This window comes from Tachyglossus aculeatus, chromosome 5 (assembly GCF_015852505.1).
Source record: "Tachyglossus aculeatus isolate mTacAcu1 chromosome 5, mTacAcu1.pri, whole genome shotgun sequence".
Classification (NCBI taxonomy): domain Eukaryota; kingdom Metazoa; phylum Chordata; class Mammalia; order Monotremata; family Tachyglossidae; genus Tachyglossus; species Tachyglossus aculeatus.
In genome coordinates, this window is record NC_052070.1 from 69,552,073 (window position 1) to 69,576,615 (window position 24,543).

The window sequence follows — 24,543 nt, forward strand, 5'->3', positions numbered from 1 at the left end:
CTAGGGCAAGGCACTTTACTTCTCTGGGCCTCAGTTACCTCATCTGTAAAATGGGGATTAAGATTGTTTAACCCATATGGGACAGGGACTGTGTCCAACCTGATTAGCTTGGATCTACCCCAGTGCTTAGAGCCGTGCTTGACACATAGTAAGTGCTTAACAAATACCACAATTATTATTATTTGGCTTGAAGGTTAAGCGGACGGGAGGACTGCACCAGCAAAATAATAATAATAATAATAATAATGGCATTTGTTAAGCGCTTACTATGTGCAAAGCACTGTTCTAAGCGCTGGGGCGGATACAATGTGATCAAGTTGTCCCACGTAGGGCTCACAGTCTTAATCCCCATTTTTACAGATAAGGTAACTGAGGCTCAGAGAAGTTAAGTGACTTGCCCAAGGTCACACCAGCAGACTTGTGGTGGAGCCGGGATTCGAACCCGCGACCTCTGGCTCCAAAACCCGGGCTTTTTCCACTGAGCCACGCTGCTTCTCTGTTTTGTAAAACATTTTTTGTAAAACATTTTGTAAAACATTTTTTGTAAAACATTCTTTTTTGCAAAACATTTTGCTACGGAAACCTCTCCCCCTTCTCTTCCTTTTCCTCCCCCAACCCCTGTGCTGGAAGGGTTCCCAAGCCAACAGAATCCCTGACACCAGCCCTGGGGCCCCAAAGCTCTTCAGCAGGTTCCCTGTTTTCTGCCCTGAGTCCTCACTGGTCTAAAACCTGGCCCCTGAGCTGTTGGGAGGATGACCTCTCCCAGGACCCCCAAGGGGGAACCATCCATACCACCCGGAGGCCGGCTTTGGCTCTCAGCCTCGAAGGGCGGATGGATCCGGAGGGGCAGGATTCGAAACGGGGATTGAACAGGCTGAAGAGAGCCAGACCCCGCTTCCCGACCCAGGTGATGGAGCGGAGGGGAAATATGGTCAAAGCTCCAGGGCAGCGGGAGTGGGGAGAGGGACCAGCCCTGGGACAAAGCCCAACCCTTGACCTCAGCAACCTCGCTGGCTTGTGTTACCTCAGCTGCAAAGTGTCTGCCGGCAATGGTGTGTTCGGAGCCGCGCGGGTTGTTCGGGTTCCCCCAGTGCAAGTGCAGCTGGGCCGCGCTGTACCGGGCCGGGAGCCCACGGATGTGCAGGTGGGCGGGAAGGCTCAGTTTGACTTCAGGGAGAGAAGAAAAGGGAAAAGAACGTTTCAGCAGCGATGGAAAAGGCCAAGATGTGAGCGCTCACGGCATCTGAAGATAAGAGATTGGAGCTGAGCCTCACAAAAGAAATGGAGGGTAATGTAGACTGTGAGCCTCATGTGGGAGGCTGTGAGCCTGTGCCTGCTCTGATTATCGTGTATGTATCCCAGCACTTAGTAAAGTGCTTAGCACACAGTAAGGACTTAACAAATGCCACAGTTGTCATCGTTGTTAGAACAGAAGCAAGGGTGGCGGGATGGGGATCCGAGTTCAGGAGCACCTCATTCATTTGGGTCCCGAATCGGAATTCATGTGGATTCGGACTTTTGAATCAATCATTCAAACGATCGATGGTATTTATGGAGCACTTACTGTGTGCAGTGCACTGTAATGATGATATTTGTTGAGCGTTTACTGTATGTCAAGCACCGTTCTAAATGCTGAGGTAGATAGAAGCTAAACAGGTTGGACACGGTCCCTGTCCTACATTGGGTTCAGAGTCTTAATTCTAATTTTACGCTGTGAGGTAAATTCATTCATTCACTCATTCAATCGTATTTATTGAGTGCTTACTGTGTGCAGAGCACTGTACTAAGCGCTTGGGAAGTACAAGTTGGCAACATATAGAGACGGTCCCTACCCATCACCAGGCTCACAGTCTAGAAGGGGGAGATAGACAACAAAACAAAACATATTAACAAAATAAAATAAATAGAATAAATATGTACAAGTAAAATAAATATTCATTCATTCATTTATTCATTCAATCATATTTATTGAGCGCTTACTGTATGCAGAGCACTGTACTAAGCGCTTGGGAAGTACAAGTTGGCAACATATAGAGACGGTCCCTACCCAACAGCGAGCTCACAGTCTAGAAGGGCGAGACAGACAACAAAACAAAACATATTAACAAAATAAATAGAATGGTAAATATGTACAAGTAAAATAAATAGAGTAATAAATCTGTACAAACATAAATACAGGTGCTGTGGTTAGGAGAAGGAGGTAGGGCAGTGGGGTGGGGAGGAGGAGAGGAAAAAGGGGGCTCAGTCTGGGAAGGCCTCCTGGAGGAGGTGAGCTCTCAGTAGGACTTTGAAGGGAGGAAGAGAGCTAGCTTGACGGATATGCAGAGGGAGGGCATTCCAGGCCAGGGGAAGGATGTGGGCCGGGGGTCGACGGCGGGACAGGCGAGAACGAAGCCCAGTGAGGAGGTTAGGGGCAGAGGAGTGGAGGGTGCGGGCTGGGCTGGAGAAGGAGAGAAGGGAGGAGAGGTAGGAGGGGGCGAGGTGATGGACAGCCTTGAAGCCGAAAGTGCGGAGTAAATGAGGCCCAGAGAAGTTAAATGACTTGCGCAGGGTCCCACAGCAGACATGTGGCAGAGTCTGGATTAGAATCCAGGTTCTTATGATTCCCAGGCCCATGCTCTATCCACTAGGCCCTGCTAACCAAGCTTCTGGAAGAGTACATTACAACAGAGTTGGTAGGCGTGTTCCCTGCCTATGTTTCCTCTCCGGAGTTAATCTAGTTGCCTTTAGGCTACAGTTGACAGAGCGTATACAGATGGCAAGAGAGAGTTGGAACATTTTAGGAGAAGCAGCATGGCCTAGTGGCAAGAGCACAGGACTGCTGGAAGTCAGAAGATCTGGGTTCTAATCCTAGGTCTGCCACTTGCCTGCTGTGAGACCTAGGCAGTCGCTTGACTTCTCTGTGCCTCAATTTCCTCATCTGTAAAATGGGAGTTAAATTGCTGTTATTATTATTATCATCATCATTAATAATAATAATAACAACAATGATATTTGTTTCCATTGAGAAGCAGAGTGGCTCAATGGAAAGAGCACGGGCTTTGGAGTCAGAGGTCGTGGGTTCAAACCCCGGCTCTGCCAGTTGTCAGCTGTGTGACTTTGGGCAAATCACTTAACTTCTCTGTGCCTTACTTACCTCATCTGTAAAATGGGGATTAAGACTGTGAGACCCCGTGGGACAACCTGATCACCTTGTACAACAGAATCCACCTACCCGAATGTCCGTTGTTAGTCAAGTTGAAATTTCCGGGGTGGGATGCGTTGTAGCCTTCCAGTTCTAAGGCTGCGAGGGTGGAATCATACTTGAGGATATCGCTGTGAAAGTCGATAGGAGATTGTAACTGTCCCCCACAGGAGGGGTAGGACCTTGACCACGCTTTTTCTCCATCAGGACCTGGGAAGATTAGAGCAAAGGCATTTCATAGGTAGATTCCTCTTAGTCCTACTTTCAGTTTAATAACCTTACTAGTTCCTTTTTCCATCCTCTTGATCCCCAGAACTCAATTCTCAAAGTTATTTTATTAGTTTGGATAATTACTAAGTGCTCACTATGTGCTAAGTCCTGTAGTTGGTACACGATCATAATAATAATAATTAAAGTATTTGTTAAGCACTTGTTACATGCCAAGTACTGTTCTAAGCGCTGGGGTAGGTATAAAGTAATCAGGTTGTCCCACATGGGGCTCACAGTCTTAATCTCCATTTTAAGGATAAGGGAACTAAGGCACAGAGAACTGAAGTGACTTGCCCAGGGTCACACAGTAGAAAATGGTGGAGCCTGGATTGGAATCCACGTCTTCTGATTCCCAAGCCCAGGCTCTTGTCCTTAGGCCATGCTGCACACATCAGATTAGTCTCTGACCCACACAATCTAAGAGGAAGGAAAAGAAAGTATCACCCCTATTTTACAGAAGAAGAAACTGAGGCACAGAGAGGTTTTATGATGTTCCTAAGATTACACAGAGCATCCAGTTCTCCTGACTCCCATTCTCAAGGTCTTTCCACTAGGCCATACTTCCTTTGTAAGGCACCATACAGACGTTGTTCAGGGGGACCCTCCTGACCTCTTGATTTTAAAAAATCTGAGCTGCTCGCTTTTTACCTCATTTTGCATTTGGACTGTTTAATATCCAAAAGCCCAGAAATGATCCCTGCAGCTTTCCAGGAAACAACACTTCAACTTCATGAGGTCAGATTGGCCCAGCCCAGATATAAGAAAATGATGATGATGATGATGATTGTATTTGTTAAGCACTTACTATGTGCCAAGCACTGTTCTAAGCGCTGGGGGAGTTACAAGGTAATCAGGTTGTCCCACATGTTGCTCACAGTCTTAATCCCTATTTTACAGATGAGGGAACTGAGGCACGGAGAAGTTAAGTGACTTTCCCAAAGTCACGCAGCTGACAAGTGGCGGAGCCGGAATTAGAACCCATGACCTCTGACTCCCGAGCCCGGGCTCTTTCCACTGAGCCACGCTGCTTGGTGATGGCTAGGTGCAGTCTGTCAATCATTCAGTCAGTCAGTGGTGTTTGTTGAGTGGTTACTGTGTGCAGAGCATGTACTAAGTGCTTGGGAGAGTATAATAATACCAGAGAGTTATTAAAGATGGTCCCAGCCCACAAGGAGCTTACAGTCTAGAGGGTGAGACAGACCCTGAAATAAATTATAGCTAGATGCATTCAGCCTCAACTACCTCCTGCCTTTGAAGTCTAACTTTTATGACCTGATGCTTCCTGACCACAAAAGTACTTGACTTCCACTGCCTAGGTCAGCACTTACATATATCCATCAATCAGCCAATCAGCCGATGATACTCATTGAACACTTACTATGATGCACAGCACTGTACTAAGCACTTGGGAGAGTGCAATGCCACAGAATTAGCAGACACATTCCTTGCCCATAATACTTAATTGCATATCCCATTATTCACCTATTTTATCCGCAAACATTCATATTCTGTTTCTCCTCCTGCTCCCACTATTTATGAGTAATTTTGATCTGCCCGTTTCCCCCCTTATAGATTGTAAATTCCCTGAGGACAGGGCCTTGAGGGACTCTCCTAAGCCTTCAAAACAATGTTGTGCACTCGTTAAACAGTCAATCGAGTAATCAATCATATTTATTGAACACTTACTTTGCGCAGAACATCGTATGAAGCACTTAGGAGAGTACAATACAACAGAATTGGCAGATATGATCCCTGTCTGCAAGGAGTTTACACAAGGAATGTGTGGGGGGATTGACATTAAACTACAATACAGATAGGGGAAATAGTGGGGTATTTCCACGGGACGCAGTGTGGCATAATGGATAGAGCAGGAGCCTGGAAGTCTCAAGGTCATGGGTTTTAATCCCAGCTCCACTACTTGTCTGTTGTGTGACTTTGGGTAAGTCATTTCACTTCTCTGGGCCTCAGTTATCTCATCTGTGAAGTGAGATTGAGACTGCCAGCCCCACGTGGGAGAGGGACTGTGTCCAACATGATTAGCAAGTATCTACTCCAGTGGTTAGAACAGTGCTTGACACATACTAAATGATTAGTAAGTACTATTATTATTATTGTTATTATTATTAGAATATAAGGAGATATCCATAAATGCTGTGAGGCTGGAGGTGGAGTGAATATAAAAGTGCTTAGAGAATGCTGACCCAAGTGCGTAAGTCACACAGAAGGAGGGCAAAAAGGGTGGGAAAATGAGACCTTAATCTTGGAGATGTGATTGACAGATAAACGTTCAACCCAACGAGGAGGCTTGACAAACAGGATTCTGGTTTAATTCTTGGATTTGAACTAGGAAGTGTCCCAATAATAAAAAAAAAAACCCAAAACTTTGGATTAGTATATAAATGATTGAAGAGTAGTAATTAGGGCTGGAGATCTTGGATAGAGGCCTCCAGGGCCCAGGCTCCAGCACTAACCGTTAGCAGGCACTACCTCCCACCAGAAAATAAAAAATAAACAGTCCCCAAGTTCTGATAAACTTTCTTCCTTGTTTCCCACAGGGAAAAGTCTTTAAAGAATGTAGAGCATCTGTTTAAAGGATTATTTCCCATGACAATTAAATTGCTTAGCTGTGAGCTGAGGCTTTCAGAGAGGACCAAATGATTTGCTTGTTGTAGCTCGTTCGACTACTATGAACCCAGGGGAAAGGGGGGCTTGTATGTTTGGGCTGGGGCCACTGGGAGCCAGGATGAGGGCTCCTGATGCAGACTGTGGGCAGGGAATGTGTCTGTTTATTGTTATATTACACTCAGTACAGTGCTTGCACACAGTTAAGCGCTCAATAAATTTGATTGAATGAATGAATTCTGGGGCACGGAGCAGGATATTGCTCCCAGGCACTACCCGATACCCAGAATTAGGCCTGTTAGTGTGTGCTTGGCTGTCTACTGGCATTGACACCTGTCTACTTGTTTTGTTTTGCTGGCTGTCTCCCCCTTCTAGACTGTGAGCTCATTGTTGGGTAGGGACTGTCTCTATATGTTGCCGACCTGTACTTCCCAAGCGCTTAGTAAAGTGCTCCGCACACAGTAAGTGCTCAATAAATACGATTGAATGAATGAATGAATGAGGAGGTGTGTATGTGTGTCTGGGAGGGCAGAGGGGAGAGGTCTAGGGGAAGGGATTGGTGATACAAATGGATTCCTGAACTCTCATTCACTGAGTTGACACCCCATTAGCATTCTACATAAAACCTCCCTCTCTTGTGCTGTCTGCCTTGGAGGTTCAGAGATGAGCAATCTGAGGCCTCCCCGCTGAGCATCATTTGTCTGTTGTCTTAGCGGTTGTACAACAAAAAAAAGGCGTCCACAGTGTCAAAAGCAGTTGAGAGGTCGAGGGGGACTAGGATAATCAGTGGATCAATCTGTTAGTGGCTCTCTTCCCTTCAAGGCCCTACTGAGAGCTCACCTCCTCCAGGAGGCCTTCCCAGACTGAGCCCCCTCCTTCCTCTCCCCCTCCTCCTCCTCTCCATCCCCCCAGCCTTACCTCCTTCCCTTCCCCACAGCACCTGTATATATGTATATATGTTTGTATGTATTTATTACTCTTATTTATTTATTTTACTTGTACATATCTATTATATTTTATTTTGTTAATATGTTTTGTTTTGTTCTCTGTCTCCCCCTTCTAGAATGTGTGCCCACTGTTGGGTAGGGACTGTCTCTATATGTTGCCAACTTGTACTTCCCAAGCCCTTAGTACAGTGCTCTGCACACAGTAAGTGCTCAATAAATACGATTGATTGATGATTGATTGAGCACTCACTCTGAGCAGAACACTGTATTAAGCTTTTGGGAGAGTACAGTGGAGTTTAATAGACACTCTCCTTGCTTCCAGAGACTTCTAGTCTAGCCCCCGAGCCAAACACTAAAATAAATTACAGATTGGGGGAATTGCTACTGGGGAGGTGAGGCGAGTCCCTATGAGCTTGGAACTCACAGACACAAGTGCATAGGTGAATGAGGAGTTGGGTGGGGAAATGGGAGATGAGAGAGAGAGAGGCTTCCTGAAACTTTAGTCAGATTTTGAAGATGGGAAAGTTCCTGGCCAAAAGGAGGGCATCATCATCAATCGTATTTATTGAGCACTTACTGTGTGCAGAGCATGACTTGCTCACTCCTTTCTTCCTTCTGGAACTCCCACCCCCTCCCTCACATCTGGCAGACCACTAATCTACCCATCTTCAAAGCCCTTCTATAACACATCAGGCTTCAGGACAGAGAACCTATGGGGAGGAATTGATTCTATTGCTCGTGCTGTGTGCAGTGCCACAAAGCACAGTCCCTCTAGACTGTGAGTTCATTGTGGGCAGGGATTGTCACTCTTTATTGTTGTATTGTACTTTCCCAAGCGCACCCAGTTAGCACTTAATAAATACGACTGAATGAATGAATGAATCAATGAATCACTGCTCGTGGAATTATTGCAGCATGGCTCAATGGAAAGCGCTCCGGCTTTGGAGTCAGAGGTCACGAGTTCAAATCCCCGCTCCGCCACTTGTCAGCTGTGTGACTTTGGGCAAGTCACTTAACTTCCCCGGGCCTCAGTTACCTCATCTGTAAAATGGGGATGAAGACTGTGAGCCCCCCCATGGGACAACCTGATCACCTCGTAACCTCCCCAGCACTTAGAACAGTGCTTTGCACATAGTAAGCGCTTAATAAATGTCATCATCATCATCATCATCGCCACATGATCTCTCTTCTCCCTTCCAGTTGGGTTTTTGCTAAGGAGGTTACGCTTAGTACGAAGTTGGAGCAAAGGGAGCAGAAGAGGCAGTCATTGGGCTCTGTGCTAGTCTAGGGGTGAGGCCTTTGGTCGAGGTGGGTGGGAGGGGTTCAGTGAGTACAAGATGGTTTTAGTATTTTCTCAAAGAAGAATGCATGGGGATTATAGGTAGAGCACTTTCACTGGGAGGCAGCGTGGCCTAGTGGAAAGACCACAGACTTGGGAGTCAGAGGACTGTAAGCTCCTAATGGGCGGGGATGCATTCCCTACATCTGCCAACTCTGTTGTACTCTCCCAAGTGCTTAATATAGTGCTCTGTCCACAGTTGCTCAGTAAATGCCACTGTTCAGTTGACTGATTGATTGACCTGGATTCCAATCCCAGACCCACCACTTTGCGATGTGGAGTATCAGTTAACTTCTCTGTGACTCTGTTTTCTCATCTGTGAAATGGGGATGAAATACCTGCCCTCCCTCCCCCTTGGACTGTGAGACCCATGAGCGACAGGGACTGTGTCTGACCTCATCATCTTGTATATATACCCTAGTACTTAGTGCAGGGCAGCTTTTCTGTCTAATTTTTTTTTGAAGTAGGCACTCAGTAAATGAACCACTATTATTACACAGGAAGGCACTAAGGAGGGCACTTCAGCAGTCGTAGAGGTGGCCAGATCTCCCTCTGCCTGTAGGGCTGGCTGCAAAGGATGCCAAAGTTCCCAGAAGCCTCAAGCCACAAACACATTCCTGTCTCTGGGAAGGAACTTGACACACAGCACAAATCCCTGGCACTTGTCACTGTGGTGGTGGTGAGCAATGGTGACTCAGTTCCTTGGAAGCTCCTCGACTTTTCCTTCCCAAGAAGCATTTGCTCAGCTTTGCATCTGGCAACCACAGCAGCCAAGAGTCAGCCTCCCTCACCCCATTGTATCTGTTATATTGTTATACTGTACTCACCCAAACAGTACAGTGCTCTGCACACAGTCAAATGCTCAATAAATGTGACTATATTATGCAGATCATTAACAACAATTTTGGTATTTGTTAAGCGCCAAGCACTGAATTGGACAGTGGGGTAGATACAAGATAATCAGGTTGGATGTAGTCCCTATCCCACATGGGGCTCACAGTCTAGGTAGCAGGGAGTAATATTTCATCCCCATTGACAGATGAGGAAATTGAGGCACAGAGAATTTAAGCGACTTGCCCAATGTCACACAGTGGCAGAGCCGGGATTAGAACCTAGGTCCTCTGCCTCTCAGGCTCGTGCTCTTTCCATTAGGCCATGCTCCTTCTCAATATTTGACCTCAATTATACAGCTATTTAAGATGAAAATGGCTTTTGCTTTCAACTAAGAGTCTAGACCTACCTTAAAAGTTTCCCTGGAAGAGTTCACCTTATTCTACTCACCTCCCTCAAACCACCTGGCTTCACCTGGAGTTAATTTCAGGATTTCTTAAGTATTTACTATCTGCTGAGGGCTGAGGAAGGTATAGAATAAGCGGAGAAGGGACAGGTCCTGTCTTATAATCTAAGAGGTAGGGAGTAGGGACCGTCTCTATATCCATTCAATCGTATTTATTGAGTGCTTACTGTGTGCAGAGTATGCTTTGTATGCTGCCGACTTGTACTTCCCAAGTGCTTAGTACAGTGTTCTGCAAACAGTAAGCACTCAATAAATATAATTGAAAGAATGAATGAGAACAGGAAAGTCACCCCCTTTTACAGTTTATTGAACTGAGGCTCAGAGAGGTTCAGTGATTTGCCCCAGGGCACACTGGAGTGTAGTGGCAGAGTTAGGATTGAAATTTATCTACTGATGCACCATCCCATGTTTTTTCCACTAGGCCAAGTCACCTGGAGGGTTGCTGTTCACCGGGCCATTCATTCATTCATTCATTCGTATTTATTGAGCGCTTACTGTGTGCAGAGCACTGTACTAAGCACTTGGTAAGTACAAGTTGGCAACATACAGAGACGGTCCCTACCCAAAAACGGGCTCACAGTCTAGAAGGGGGAGAACTTCCTAGTGACCCTGGGCAAGTCACTTAACTTCTCTGTGCTTCCATTTCCTCAGCAGCAAAATGGGGATTAAATTACTGTTCTTCCTCCTACTTAGACTGTGAGTGAACCCCATGTGGGACAGGGACTGTGTCCAACCTGATTAATTTGTATCTACACCAGTGCTTAGAACAGTGCTTGACACATAGTAAGCACTTGGCAAGTTTAATAATAATAATAGACTGTGAGCCCGTTGTTGGGTAGGGACCGTCTCTATATGTTGCTAATTTGTACTTCCCAACCACTTAGTACAGTGCTCTGCACACAGTAAGCACTCAATAAATATGATTGAATGAATGGTATTTGTTAAATATTTACTATATTCCAAGTGCTGACTAACTGCTGTGGTGGATAAAGGATAATCAGGTTGGACACAGACCCTGACCCACATGGGGCTTATGTCTAAGTAGGAGGGAGTACAGATGTGGAATCCCCATTTTAGAGATGAGGAATCTGAGGCACAGAGAAATTAAGACCACACAGCAGGCAAGAGACAGAGCCAGGATTAGAACTTACGTCCGTGCTCCTTCCAGTAGGAAGGAAGCCACGTCCTGAATTTGAAGGAATTAGGGATGAAGAAGTCATGAGAACAGAAATCCCACTTTAGAGACCTGAGCCTTGAGGCCTACCCGAGTCACAAAGGTCAAGGGGGAGTTCAGGATGAGTAGAACAATCAGTAAACCATAGGACGTCAGAAAGCACCCACTTAGAAACTGTGTAAACCCTAACCTGATGATAAACTGATCTGGTCTGTTGGATTCAAGTTCCAGCTGATGGCTTCTACCCAAGACTTACTTGGTGTTGGAGCTTGTCGGGACTCAGCTCCAGCCCCTTTAGGCAAAAGCCCGGTGCCTTTAATAATAATTCTAGTATTTGTTAAGCGCTTACTTTATGTCAGGCACTGTACTGAGCACTGGAATGCATTGAGTACAGAGGGATCATTGGCTGGAGCTGACCGACTCTCCCAGCCCTGCCTGTGATGGGTCTTGAAAGCAGAAGTATTTGAGCTCCTCAAACCATCTCCCATCCCACCCTGCTTAAGTCTTCTGGCCAGGAGAGATTCAACTCAGCAATGGAAATTAGGAAACTGCTGGTGTTTGGGTGGCAGCTTGGCCTAGAGGAAAGAGCAAGAACATGAGAATGGGAGCCAGGAGACATGAGTTCTATCCCCAGTTCTCCCACTGGCCTACTGTGTGTCCTTGGGCAGAAGAAGCAGCGGAGCCTGTTGAAAAGAGCCCGGGACTGGGAGTCTGAGGAACTGGGTTCTAATCCCGCCGTCGACCCCCGGCCCACGTCCTTCCCCTGGCCTGGAAAGCCCTCCCTCCACACATCCACCAAGCTAGCTCTCTTCCTCCTTTCAAAGTCCTACTGAGAGCTCACCTCCTCCAGCAGGCCTTCCCAGACTGAGCCCCCCTTTTCCTCTCCTCCTCCCCATCCCCTCCGCCCTACTTCCTTCCCCTCCCCACAGCACCTGTATATATATTTGTACAGATTTATTACTCTATTTTACTTGTACATATTTACTATTTATTTTGTTAATGATGTGCATATAGCTTTAATTCTAATTGTTCTGACTATTTTGACACCTTTCTACATGTTTTGTTTCGTTGTCTGTCTCCCCCTTCTAGACTGTGAGACCGTTGTTGGGTAGGGACCGTCTCTATATGTTGCCGACTTGTACTTCACAAGTGCTTAGTACAGTACTCTGCACACAGTAAGTGCTCAGTAAATACGATTGAATGAATGAATGAATCCTGGCTCTGCTACTTGTCTGTTGGGTGACCTTGAGCGAGTCACTTTACTTCTCTGTGCCTCAGTTCCCTCAACTGTAAAATGGGGATTAAATCCTACTCCTCACGGCTTAGGCTTGGAGCCCCGTGTGGGACAGGGATTGTGTCCAACCTGATTATTTTGTATCTACCCTGGCATTTAGTACAGTGATTGGCATATAGTAAGCTCTTAACAAGTACCATTTATAAAAATCACTTAACCTCTCTAGGCCTCAGTTTCCTCATCTGAAAAATGAGGGTAAGATCCCTGTTCACCCTAACTCTTAGATAGCGAGTTCTGGGTAGACCTGCATATGATCTGATCTGACTGTGTCCAGCTGGATTTGCTTGTATCCACCCCAGCACTTAGTATAGTGCCTGGCACGCAGGAAGTGCTTAACAAATACTACAGCTATTATTACTGTATCTCCCCCAGCATTTGTCACATTGCAAGTACTTTAATAAATGACATAGTTATTATTCTCCCAGTTCAAATTATATACCGCTTTTAACCAATCCTCCTGCCCTTTACCTGAGAATCGTAGCCTTTACATCCTAGGCCGTGGTTTATGAGCTCAGTCCTTGTCCCTTTTCTGCCAAGACTAAACTCTCTGCAAACTTTTGACAGGATTGGCTACCACAACTAGAGTATCATATTTAAGTGACTCTTTGAAATGCTGAAGTTCTTTCTAGCTTGCATGTCATCCTTCCATCTGTTTGATTCTTACATGGTGGTCTGGGTGAACTGATTTAAAATACATATAAGCAACTCCGTTTTCTTTTCAAGATAAAATCAAAAGTCAAATTTTCCCCATCTTTGTAATTCTTCAGCTGGAGGCCCAATAGAGGCCAAAGAGGCTCATTATGTTGGGCTGGAATAGGAGAAGAACACGGGCAATTCTAAATGCCTCTTCTGTGTCATGGTTTGCAGTGTTCTGGGGCTCAGTAAGGCATGTCATAAGCTGGACCTTTTCTCTTTCTGTAGAAAAGCACTCAAAACGATTGTTGTGTCAGGGGCTGGGATTTATCGATATGGGGAACACCAGCCTGAGCATTTGGGGGCAGATTCCTGTGAAGTCAAAAACCAAAATCATAGATCCTGAGAATCTCCCACAGAGAGTGAAGAACACCAGAGAAAGCAACTCAGATGACAGCAGATGGAGACTGGAAGCTCATTGTGGGCAGGGAATGTGTCCGTTTAGTGTTAATAATAATAATGGTACTTGTTGAGCACTTACTAAGTGCCAAGCACTGTTCTAAGCACTGAGGTAGATACAAGTTAATCAGATTGGATGCAGTCCATGTCCTACATGGGGTTCACACTCATCCCCATTTTACAGATGTGGTAACTGAGGCACAGAGAAGTTATGTGATTTGCCCAAGGTCACACAGCAGCTATGTGGAGCCAGGATTAGAACCCAGGTCCTTCTTACTCTCAGGCCTGTGCTCTATCCACTAAGCTACACTACCAAGTGCTTAGTACAGTGCTCTGCACTCAATAGATATGATTGACTGACTTTTGACTGGGCTGGTGAAAATTAAAGTAGAGCTCTTTAAATATCTTTAGGCTGCTCATGTTTTCTTTCCCTATTTGTGGAATGGTAAGCCAACAAACTGAATCCAGCTGGCTGACTAGCCCATTCCTATGTTCCTCACTTTTCCCTCTGCCCCGCTCATGACTCTGGCACTGACTTAGACATAACAGGTGGAAAGAACACAAGCCGGGAAATCAGGAGACTCTGGTTCTAGCCTCAGCTCCACCATTTTCCGGCTGCATAACCTTGGGGAATTTGCTTAAATGCTCTGTGCCTCAGTTTCCCCATCTGTAAACCATTTTGATTATGCGCCCATGTGGAACAGAGACAGTGCATGATTTGACACACAGTAAATGCTTAATAAATACCATTTAAAAACTCAAAATACCAATTATATAAAGAGAGAGAAGGAGACTCCCCACACCCCCTAAAATCTGACTGAAGGTTGGATACTTCTGATAGCCTTAAAATAAAATTGATTCAGTGAAATTTTTTCTTCCTTATCAATTTTGTGTCTTAAATATTGGGGCTTTAGTGTGTGTTTTTAAGTTTGCAAGTATAAGTACATAAAATTTGCAAATGACCACTTTGTAGGGCAAGTAACCTTTTAAAACAAGAGTAATAACAACTGGTGACATATATGTTTTTCTGTCTCAGTTCATCCGGTAAGAGACTGAGCTGGAAAAAAATTCATTGTAAATCTCTCTATGTATACAAACTGCTTCTAGCTGACCATCAGAGTTACTGAGCTCCTTAAGAAGAGCTGTATAATTTCATGGTAGAGTATGTCTCTTCTTTTTTATTGATATTGTACTTTATTGAGCTCATGAAAAAGAGTGAAATGATCTGGATTTTATAAAAAGGAAATTGATGTTACTTCAATCTTGGGCTACTTGTGATTTGAGATAGAAAACCTCTTATCATAGTTCTACTGTGAAGCACATTCATTCATTCAATCGTATTCATTGAGCACTTACTGTGTGCAGGGCACTGTACTAAGCGCTTGGGAAGTACAAGTCAGCAACATATAGAGACAGTCCCTACCCAACAACGGGCTCACGGTCTAGAAAGGGGAGACAGACAATAAAACAAAAAAGCAGACAGGTGTCAAAACTGTCAGAATAAATAAACTGTCAACTATGTGACTTTGGGCAAGTCACTTAACTTCTCTGTGCCTCAGTTACCTCATCTGTAAAATGAGGATTAAAACTGTGAGCCCCCGTGGGACGGACAACCTGATCACCTTGTAACCTCCCCAGCGCTTAGAACAGTGCTGTGCACATAGTAAGCACTTAACAAATGCCATCATTGTTATTATTATTATACGAATTTTAGCTATATGCACAGCATTAGTAAAATAGAGTAGTAAATATGTACAAGTAAAATAAATAAAGTAATAAATATGTACAAATACATGCAAGTGCTGTGGGGAGGGGAAGCTGATAGGGCAGAGGGAAGGAGGGGGTGATGGGGAGGGGAGAAGGAGAGGAAAAAGGGGGCTCAGTCTGGGAAGGTGGAAGGCCTCCTGGAGGAGGTGAGCTTTCAGTAGGGCTTTGAAGGGAGGAAGAAAGCCAGTTTGGCGGATGTGTGGAGGGAGGGCATTCCAGGCCAGGGGAAGGACGTGGGCCAGGGGTCGACGGCGGGACAGGTGAGACGGAAGCACAGTGAGGAGGTCAGCGGTAGAGGAGCAGAGGGTGCAGGCTGGGCTGTAGAAGGAGAGAAGGGAGGTGAGGTAGGAGGGGGCGAGGTGATGGACAGCCTTGAAGCTGAGGGTGAGGAGTGAGCACATCTTATTAAATACACTTTCCAATGACATCATCCCTAAATATCTCACACATTATCCAGCTTTTTTTCTTTTCTTTATCATCGAGGCTCAGTGGAAAGAGCCTGGGCTTGGGAATCAGAGGTCATGGGTTCTAATCCCGACTCTGCCACTTGTCAGCTTTGTGACTTCGGGCAAGTCACTTAACTTCTCTGTGCCTCAGTTACCTCATCTGTAAAATGGGGATTGACTGTGAGCCCCATGTGGGACAACCTGATCATGTTGTATCCCCCCAGCACTTAGAACAGTGCTTTGCACAGAGTAAGTGCTTAACAAATACCATCATTATTATTTAATGGGCACATATGTGTGATTTCATGTAGCATTTTATGGAGGTCTTGGGTTTGAAGGTTTGTAATATATAGCTATAGAAATGCCTTTCTGAAATTGTGTAAGCAACAGTCTATAGTTTAAAAATCCATTAGTATTAATAAATAGCTATGATATATACAAGGAGAACTTCTGATCCATCCAATAGAATATCAATTACATTGACCTCAATATTGTCCTTCCTTAATATTAAGCTACAAACATAAGCATTAAAGACCAATATTCAATCTAGAAGGAAATGATGGTAACTGGGGTTAAGGGTTAATAATTAATGGGTAGGGTTTTATTGCTTGTAAACCAAAAGCAGGAATTCAATAAAAGGAGAAAACTTTTACCTAAGGTTTTCTGCTACTTCTCAAAAAGATCACAAATGGACCAGAGAATCACTCCCTCCTCTCTGAAATATTGTACCTGATCAAGGATCCCACTGTCTTGCTTATTTCCTGAATGCCTGAGACCCCAGTTTTGACTTTCAGTGAAAAATGCAGGTCAAAGCTCCTCCATGGCCCCCTTCTCCTTGACAGTGCCCCTTCAGTTCCCCATTCAGAAGAAACAAGTTGATGAATTACCAACTGGGCTAACCCCAAATCTGGCCAGTGTGAACCTGATGGCCAGGACAGAGGCTTGTCTGCCATAGTTGGCCTAATGATCAACTTTGCACTCTAACTGCACTGCTCTTTGTTGACCTCCAAAAAGCTGATGTCACTAAACCTTCAGATTAGATTACTGACATTTGCCCTCCCCCTGCCAATTTACCAAACTGCCACATTAGTGGTCCCAATAAAGTCATTTCTCACCTCACTGTTTGGGAGACAACAGTAATAACTAACTCCCTTACCCAGACCTGGTGACACCCCGCAAAACCAAAGCTCTGGCTCTGACCCCTTGCATGAAGCATCTGCCTCCTATCCCTAAATTTCATCCCTCCCACTTCAAATCGACCGGGCCACAGCTCTCTCCATCTACAATGCCTTCCTGAAATCCCACCACTATCATTTTGTCTTCCCTGATTCACACCTGGATTAATCAATAAATGACATTTATTGAGCACTAATGATCTTTTGCCAAGGATTATACTAAGAGCCTGGGAGAGTACAACAAAGTAGGAGTTGATCATTGGTGATCTTGGAGAATGCTGTCTCAGAGAAGGTGAGGGTCCAGAAACCTGAAAATCGTAGATCAAGAAGAGAGCTGTTGGAGAGCAAATGGTGGATGTCCACAACTTGTTTGAGGAGACTGTTAGAAGAGAGAGACAGCTAGAGATTCAGAGATGGCTTGTTCAAACTCGAACAAATTTAGAATCAGCAGAAAAAGAGCCAACTGAGAGTGAGAGGTTGAAGATATCAGTAAGGGAAGGGCAGAGAATGGGAACAGTTTTTTTTAAATATCTAGGAAGGAGAGGGTGTAGACTTAGCAGACAACAGACCTCCTCTTGAGAAGCAGCTAGCTGGGCAAAAAAAGAAAGACAAGAAGAGTGACTCCCCCTTCTAGACTGTGCGCCCGTTGTTGGGTAGGGACCGTCTCTATATGTTGCCAACTTGTACTTCCCAAGTGCTCTGCACACAGTAAGTGCTCAATAAATACGATTGAATGAATGAATGAAAGAAGGTAGCAGACTGGTGAGGAGGGGATGGTGAGATTTTGGGACGTTCTCACCCAATCAATCAGTCGTATTTATTGAGTGCTTACTATGTGCAAGGCACTGTACTAAATGCTTGGAAGAGTACAACCCAACAATGCTATCTATTTCATGAACAAGGCAGTTGGTGAGATCATCATGGGTTAGGGAAAAAAGAGGTGGGAGAGCTGAGGGGGAGGTCTCAGAGTTAGAAATTTGGAATACTTGGTGTGGGATTTGGGAATCAATGACAGACGAATAGAAGAGCTATGGAGCAGAAGAGAGAGGGGAATGTGGTTGGACTAAAAGCTCGGCGAGTGGAATCACTACAGGTTCGGGGGGAATTCTCATACATGGAACTTGCACCTCTGGACTCCCAAGATAATAATAATAATAATAATGGCATTTATTAAGCGCTTACTATGTGCAAAGCACTGTTCTAAGCTTCCAAAGGGGAGAAGGCTTCAGGAGGGTAGGGAGTTGTCCAGGGTTATCTGATCTCCGATTGGCCTTGGAAAGAGAATGAGACCTGAAGTCAGGAGTCTTGGGTTCTAATCCCAGGTCTGCCATTGGGCATGTCACAATTTCTCTGGGCCTACTTCCTCATCTGGAAAATGGGAATAAGACCCCTGCTCTCCTTACCTCTCAAGTTATGAGCACTAGGTGGCCGAGGCACTGTGTTTTTTTGTTTGTTTGCTTTTTAATGGTATTTCTTAAGCACTTACTATGTGCCAGGTACTGTATTAAGCACTGGGATAGATACAAGCTAATCAGGTTGGACACAGTCCATGCCCCACGTGGGACACACAATCTTAATCCCCATTTCACAGATGAGACAGAAGTTAAGTGACTTGCTCACGGTCACCTAACAGCCAAGTGGAGGAGCTGGGATTAGAAACCCAGGCCCATGCTCGCTATCCACTAGGCCATGCTGCTTCTCATGACATGATTATGTCAGACCTGGAATATTGTAAGCACTTAGTGAAAACCACTATCAATTAAGCTCAGTGCCGGCTCGAATCTGCTCCCAAATGACTTCTATATAAAAATACTAAAATGGAAGCACACATGTCATATAGTTTGGGCACCAAGTTTTCTCCCTGTGCCCCTTCACAGACCACTAGATTAAATTATCTGGAGGTCTTGGGCTAGACCTGGCCCCAGCTGGGTTCTAACTGACTGGCCCTCCAGGTTGTGGAGTGATGAATCTTTGCTCCTTAATGTTAAAAATAGCTTGACAGTTGGATAGAAACCAGCCCACTCACCAAATCTGCTCATTGATTGCACGAAGGGCAGAAATTTGGGATGTAAGCTCAATAGACTGAAATTATTAACAGGAAGGCCAACAGCCGCCCCAGTTCTTTTGTGTTGCAAATCTATAGATAATTAACCCATATATTTCACTTAGTTGAGAAATGAAGGCTGCTTAAGTGGAAAGGTCTCAAATGTTTTTGAGTTGGGCTTCCTGTTTGTCACATTTCAAAGCTGAATTTGGCATTGGAGTTAAACATTTGACTAGGTGAGATGCCTGGGCCTTCCCAGACTGAGCCCCCTCCTTCCTCTCCCCCTCATCCCCCTCCCCATCTCCCCCAGCCTTACCTCCTTTCCCTCCCCACAGCACCTGTATATATGTTTGTACATGTTTATTACTTTATTTATTTGACGTACATATTTACTATTCTATTTATTTTATTTTGTTAATATGTTTTGTTGTCTGTCTCCCCCTTCTAGACTATCAGTCCGCTGTTGGGTAGGGGCCGTCTCTATATGTTGCCAACTTGTACTTCCCAAGCGCTTAGTACAGTGCTCTGCACGCAGTAAGTCCTCAATAAATACAACAATGAATGAATGAATATGAACTGACTTGTGTAAGAATTAAATTGACACCTGCTACATGAGTAGCTGATCGGAGGAGATTTTCCTCTTGTTTGGAGATTAGTGCATAGAATGGAATTACCTTTTTTGGAAAGAAAACTCAGGCCAGCTTCCTAGAGAAACTGAGGAGTTAATGAAAAAGGCAGTTAGCTGTGTGCAGATTATGAATGAAAAGAAAACTTCAAAAATTGCAGCCCCATCGAGAGTGTTTGGGCCTCTTAGATTGTGAACGCACTGAGGGACAGGAACTGTGTCTAATTCCCAGCCGTATATTCTCTCCCAGTACAGTGCTTTACACACAGAAGCGCTTAGTAATACTATCACAACTATCATTACCACTGAAAAGTCCACTGGGAGCAAGGCTATCGCCATTGCTGGCAGGAGGAGGGTGGCTATAACGAGAAGTTTAAACATTTAATTGGGTGACTTTTTTATTCTGTGGAGAGACTGGAACAGCAAATCCTTGACAAAAAAATTGTTTGTCTTTTCTTTGTACCTGTCCACCCCCATCGTGGACACCTATAACAACTATAATGTTTTTGTCATGAGGAGAGACTGTGGGTGATGAGTGAAATCATAATCCTGGGAAGTAGTCAGAGTTCAGGCTAACCAGGTGTTCAGACTTAATATGGGCTTCACTTTTAGATCTTGTAAAAGCAAGTCATGTGAGCAGTGAGATTTACTTAGCATTTTAACATGGTTTTGAGTTGCTCAGTTTGTAATTTTGAACTATTATTAGCTAGGCTCGTGGTTAAAACACTGGCAATTTGCTAAATCTTTATGAAAATCTCGAAGAATGATGATTCCTAGCCCTCCAGGGGTCTTCGGAAATCTTTTTATCCATCCCCCTGTCTCCATGAAGGAGCATTTTCCAAGCATTCCGAGCAGATGGTGTCTTATCTTTTAAAGGGGCTCTCATGAAGAACATTTGAGCACATGCCCTTGGTTTCATTTCGGCACCTAAAAATCATCAAAATCTGGAAGTTCTTCCTTCAAGCTAACCTATCGTGCTACTGCTCTAATTCTAACCCATGTTCTCTTTGATAGAGCTGGAAAACATTTCATAATTATCTTCTTTTTAATCATATTTCCTGCATTATTAGGTCACCTTTGCTCAGTCTCTTCTGGGTGCTTAGACAGTGCTTGGCACATAGTAAGCACTTAACAAATAGCATAATTATTACTTTTGGATTGCTATCCCAGCTAATCATTTAGTATTATTTATTGACTATCCACTTTGCGCTTAGCTCCTTTTGTTTTATGGTGCTTGCTAAGCTCTTACTCTATGTCAAACACTTTTCTAAGCAATGGGGTAGGTACAAGTTAATTGGGTCAGACATGGTCACTACCCCACATGAGACTCACAGTCTTTAGTAGGTGGGAGAACAGGTATTGAATCCCCAGTTTACAGTTGAGGAAATTGAGGCACAGAGAAGTTGTGATTTACCTAAGGTCACACAGCAGGCAATTGGCAAAGCAATTGGCAGAGTTGGGATTAGAACAAAGGTCCTCAGACTCCCAGGCACATACTCTTTCCGCTAATAATAATAATTGTGGTATTTGTTAAGCGCTTACTATGTGCCAGGCGCTGTGCTAAGGACTGGGTTTGATACAAGGTAATTGAGTTGAACACAATCCCTGCCCCACATAGGGCTCACAGTCTTAATCCCCAATTGACAGATGAGGTAACTGAGGCATAGAGAAGTTGTGACTTGCCCAAGATCACACAGCAGACAAGTGGCGGAGCCTGGATTAGAACCCAGCTCCTTCTGATTCCCACGCTGCTTCTCTAGCCCTGTCCTAGAAACTTGGGAGTTTATAACTGAGTGAGGGGAAAGACACCAATTATATACACAAAATTAATTACACCTGTTTAGGTGAACAAATACATGCTTTAAGGGTAGAATATGGAAATTGATATGATTATGAAATCCTTCAATACAGGGGTCATGTCTACCAACTCTGTGGTGCTCTCCCAGGCGCTTACTACAGTGCACTGAGTAAGCAGTCCATAAATAATAATGGCATTTATTAAGTGCTTACTATGTGCAAAGCACTGTTCTAAGCGCTGGGGAGGTTACAAGGTGATCAGGTTGTCCCACGGGGGGCTCACAGTCTTAATCCCCATTTTACAGATGAGGTAACTAAGGCCCAGAGAAGTTAAGTGACTTGCCCAAAGTCACACAGCTGACAATTGACGGAGCCGGGATATTATTGACTGACAGAAGTAGCATGGCCCAGTGGAAAGGGCACGGGTTTGGGAGTCAGAGGACTAATCCCACCTCTGCCACTTGCCTGCTGTGTGACCTTGGGCAAGTCACTTAACTTCTATGTACCTCAGTTTCCCCATCTGTAAAATGGGGATTAAATCCTACTCCCTCTTACTTAGTCTGTGAGCCCCATACTGGATAGAGACTTTGTCTGGCCTGATTATACCCCAGCACTAAGTACAGTGCTTGGCACATAGTAAGCTCTTAACAAATTCCACAATTATCACTATGTACAAAAATGCTGCCATCTGGGGTGGTGAGGGCATTTATGTGCTGAGGTGGCAGTTGGGAGGAGAAGAAAATGAATCTGGGAAAGCCTCCCATTTCTTCTCATTCTTTCTCACAGATCCTTTTTTTTCCCCAACAGGGCATTCTGTTTCAGGCTGGGATTTCAGCCGGGCCCCCTCTCTTTCTCGGAGCGATGCCTTCTCATTTATCAGGTAAGCCTGCCTTGGGCACACTTGGGCACACTCCCTGGGCTGTTAGGCTTGGCGGTTACTCTTGGACTTTGGGCAGCATTTTTTACAAGAGGAAGCAATGCTCGCATTCCTCCCATCTACGGCTTGTTCCCTTCCCCAACCGACGCTCAGAAGTCGTTACCCGCTGAGACTCCTCATATCCACCTTAGGCCCTGGAACAAGTTTAACAATTTTGTCTTCTGCTCCTACGGACTCATGCAAGATACCCCACGGAGTTCTTCCAAGCATGTCATTCTCTGCTGCCCCTTGGCACTCAGTGATTGTGGCATTTAAGTGCTTACTATATGCCAAGCGCTGGGGTAGGTAGATATGAGGTAATCAGGATGGACACAGTACCTGTCCCAGTGAGATTCACAGTCTAGGCAGGAGGGAGAACGGGTACTGTATTCTCATTTTGTGTGAGGAAATTGAAGCACAGAGAAGTTAAATGCCTTGATCAAGGTCACAGAACCGACAAATGGCAGAGCTGGGATTAGAACCTAGATTAGGTCTGTTCTCTCTCCAATGAGCCGTGCCGCTTTAAACTCTACTTCCCGAGTATCTTGTTTTTTCTCACCTTCCCCGTTCTCCAGCTCTGCAGCCAGCCCCTTATCCAGTCCTCCTTCTGCATATTCGATTATTTTTTCTGTTTGTATACTTGAAGTCTTTCCCACTTAAGTCCTGTTCACCTATTTTGGTCCTGTTGTCCCTACCGACATGATTGCCAAACTCCTCACCCAGTTAGTCTGCCCCCGAGATGTCAGGCCTCTAACAAATCTTTCCCCACTTGACATCTCCCAATAAACTCCTTTATCACTATGCCCACAGGCTTTAATTGATTTTCTTCATCAGTCAACCCTCTGTTTTGTGACTGTACCTTGATCTACCTTTCTTTGGAGTGGATCACAATGAATCCCTATGGAATGCTTTATTTATGACAAGAGATGCCATTAGGGATTTTGTTCTTCAATTCCCTAAGCTTTCTGTCCTCACAGAGCAATGAGGTGTTAGTGTGGCCTGACTGGTTTTTGACAAATCCATGCTGCCTGCTTCCGCTTTTCACCATCTTGCTGCAGCCTGAAAAGCTGAGAACTTGAAAACTTCATTCTAGCGGTTTTACAGGTCTTTCAGGTCCTCGTACGGTCTCCCATCTTCTTGCCCCCCACCCAACAATAAGCCCACTGTCTATCCTCCCTCCCCAGGCTCCTGAAGTTTCAACTGGAAGTTTTCCATCAGAATTGCAGCTGATACCTCTAACCCCTCTCCCCAGCCACAAGCTGCTTTGTCAGGATCTCACAGCTCAGAGCTAGACTATTGAGATAGCAGGCATTTTCTGCAGACTCTGCTGAGACCATTCATGGTAAATGAATCAAACAAGACCAAGCGGCATTTCGTGAGGCTGAAGGTGCAGTGTGGTCCAGACCCAGGCAGTGATACATTTGGAGCCTTGCTGTGGGGGATTAGGTGGCTCTGTTCTTATCTTCCTGCTGGTACTTCTCCAGAGAGGCCAATGCCCACCCAAAGGTTACAGGGATCGATTCATGGTTGTAAAACAGTATGAAAACTCGAGGTTTGCAGAAGTGCATTTTTGCTGGGGGGTTTTGTTGTTGTTGTTGTTGTTGTTGTTGTTGTTTTAAACTCTGCATTGGCCAACATTCCCCGTCCCCACAGAGGACACGAGGTAGTGAGCAGCAACTCCTCAAATGCTATGCAGCAGCTATCGCCTGAGTAATAATAATAATTGTAGTATTTAAATACCATCCATCAATGTTATTTATTGAGTGCTTACCTGGATAATAATAATAATTGTAGTATTTAAATACCATCAATCAATCAATGTTATTTATTGAGTGCTTACTATGTGCAGTGCATTGTATTGAGCCCTTGGGAGAGTACAACAGAATTAGCAGACACATTCCCTGCCCATAATGATCTTACTGTGTGTCATGCATTGTGCTTAACACTGGAGAGGGCACAATAGAATCAGATCAGACATGGTCTCTGTCTCACAGGGAGCTCACAATTTAAGGGACTGAGTCTAAGCTGAATCAGAATTGAAGGCAATGGGAGAGGGAAGAGGGAGAAGAGGAAGGAAAAAAGAGATGGGAGTTGAAAATTGGTTCTTCCCTCTTCCGATGGTTCCTCCCCGCAAAAGAAGAAAGATCAGCAGGTCTACATCCCACCACTGATCCCACAGCATTCTTGACTGCTATGACTAGACTCAGGAGATACAGGGGGATCCTAGCAGTTGAGGAATAGAGGCCATGCCATGTGACCCTCCTAATTGAACTGAGTTCCTTCTCCACCTCTGTGCCAAATTTTTTTGTGTTTGGAAATAGCCAGCTCAGCTCCCTCCTGCATGTTTCTGCGTGACATAGACAGAGACCAGGTTGCATATACTTGAGTTTGGGTCATGACTCATGGTTGGATGGGGACTGACTGCATGCATCTTCCTCTTGATTGAGGCTAAATCTGTGCCAGGGCTTGTAACGGGGCTTAATCTATGCTGGGGCTTGGGCCAGGGCTCAAGCCCAGAATCTCTGGACAATAGCTCCGGCACCTGGGGGTCTGG

The 24,543-nt window shown here is 44.9% G+C and overlaps 1 protein-coding gene across 1 annotated transcript in view; it reads right to left on the reverse strand.

Annotated features, from left to right (window-relative positions):
- The window catches only part of CA12 (carbonic anhydrase 12), an 80,768-nt gene that overhangs the window by 32,031 nt on the left and 24,194 nt on the right, over positions 1-24,543 (reverse strand). Inside the window, exons 3-4 of the mRNA XM_038746462.1 lie at positions 3,215-3,394; positions 1,025-1,167 (exon numbers count right to left, since the gene is read on the reverse strand). Of these exons, the coding sequence (XP_038602390.1) occupies positions 1,025-1,167; positions 3,215-3,394 (323 nt within the window). The remainder of the gene's footprint in view (positions 1-1,024; positions 1,168-3,214; positions 3,395-24,543) is intronic.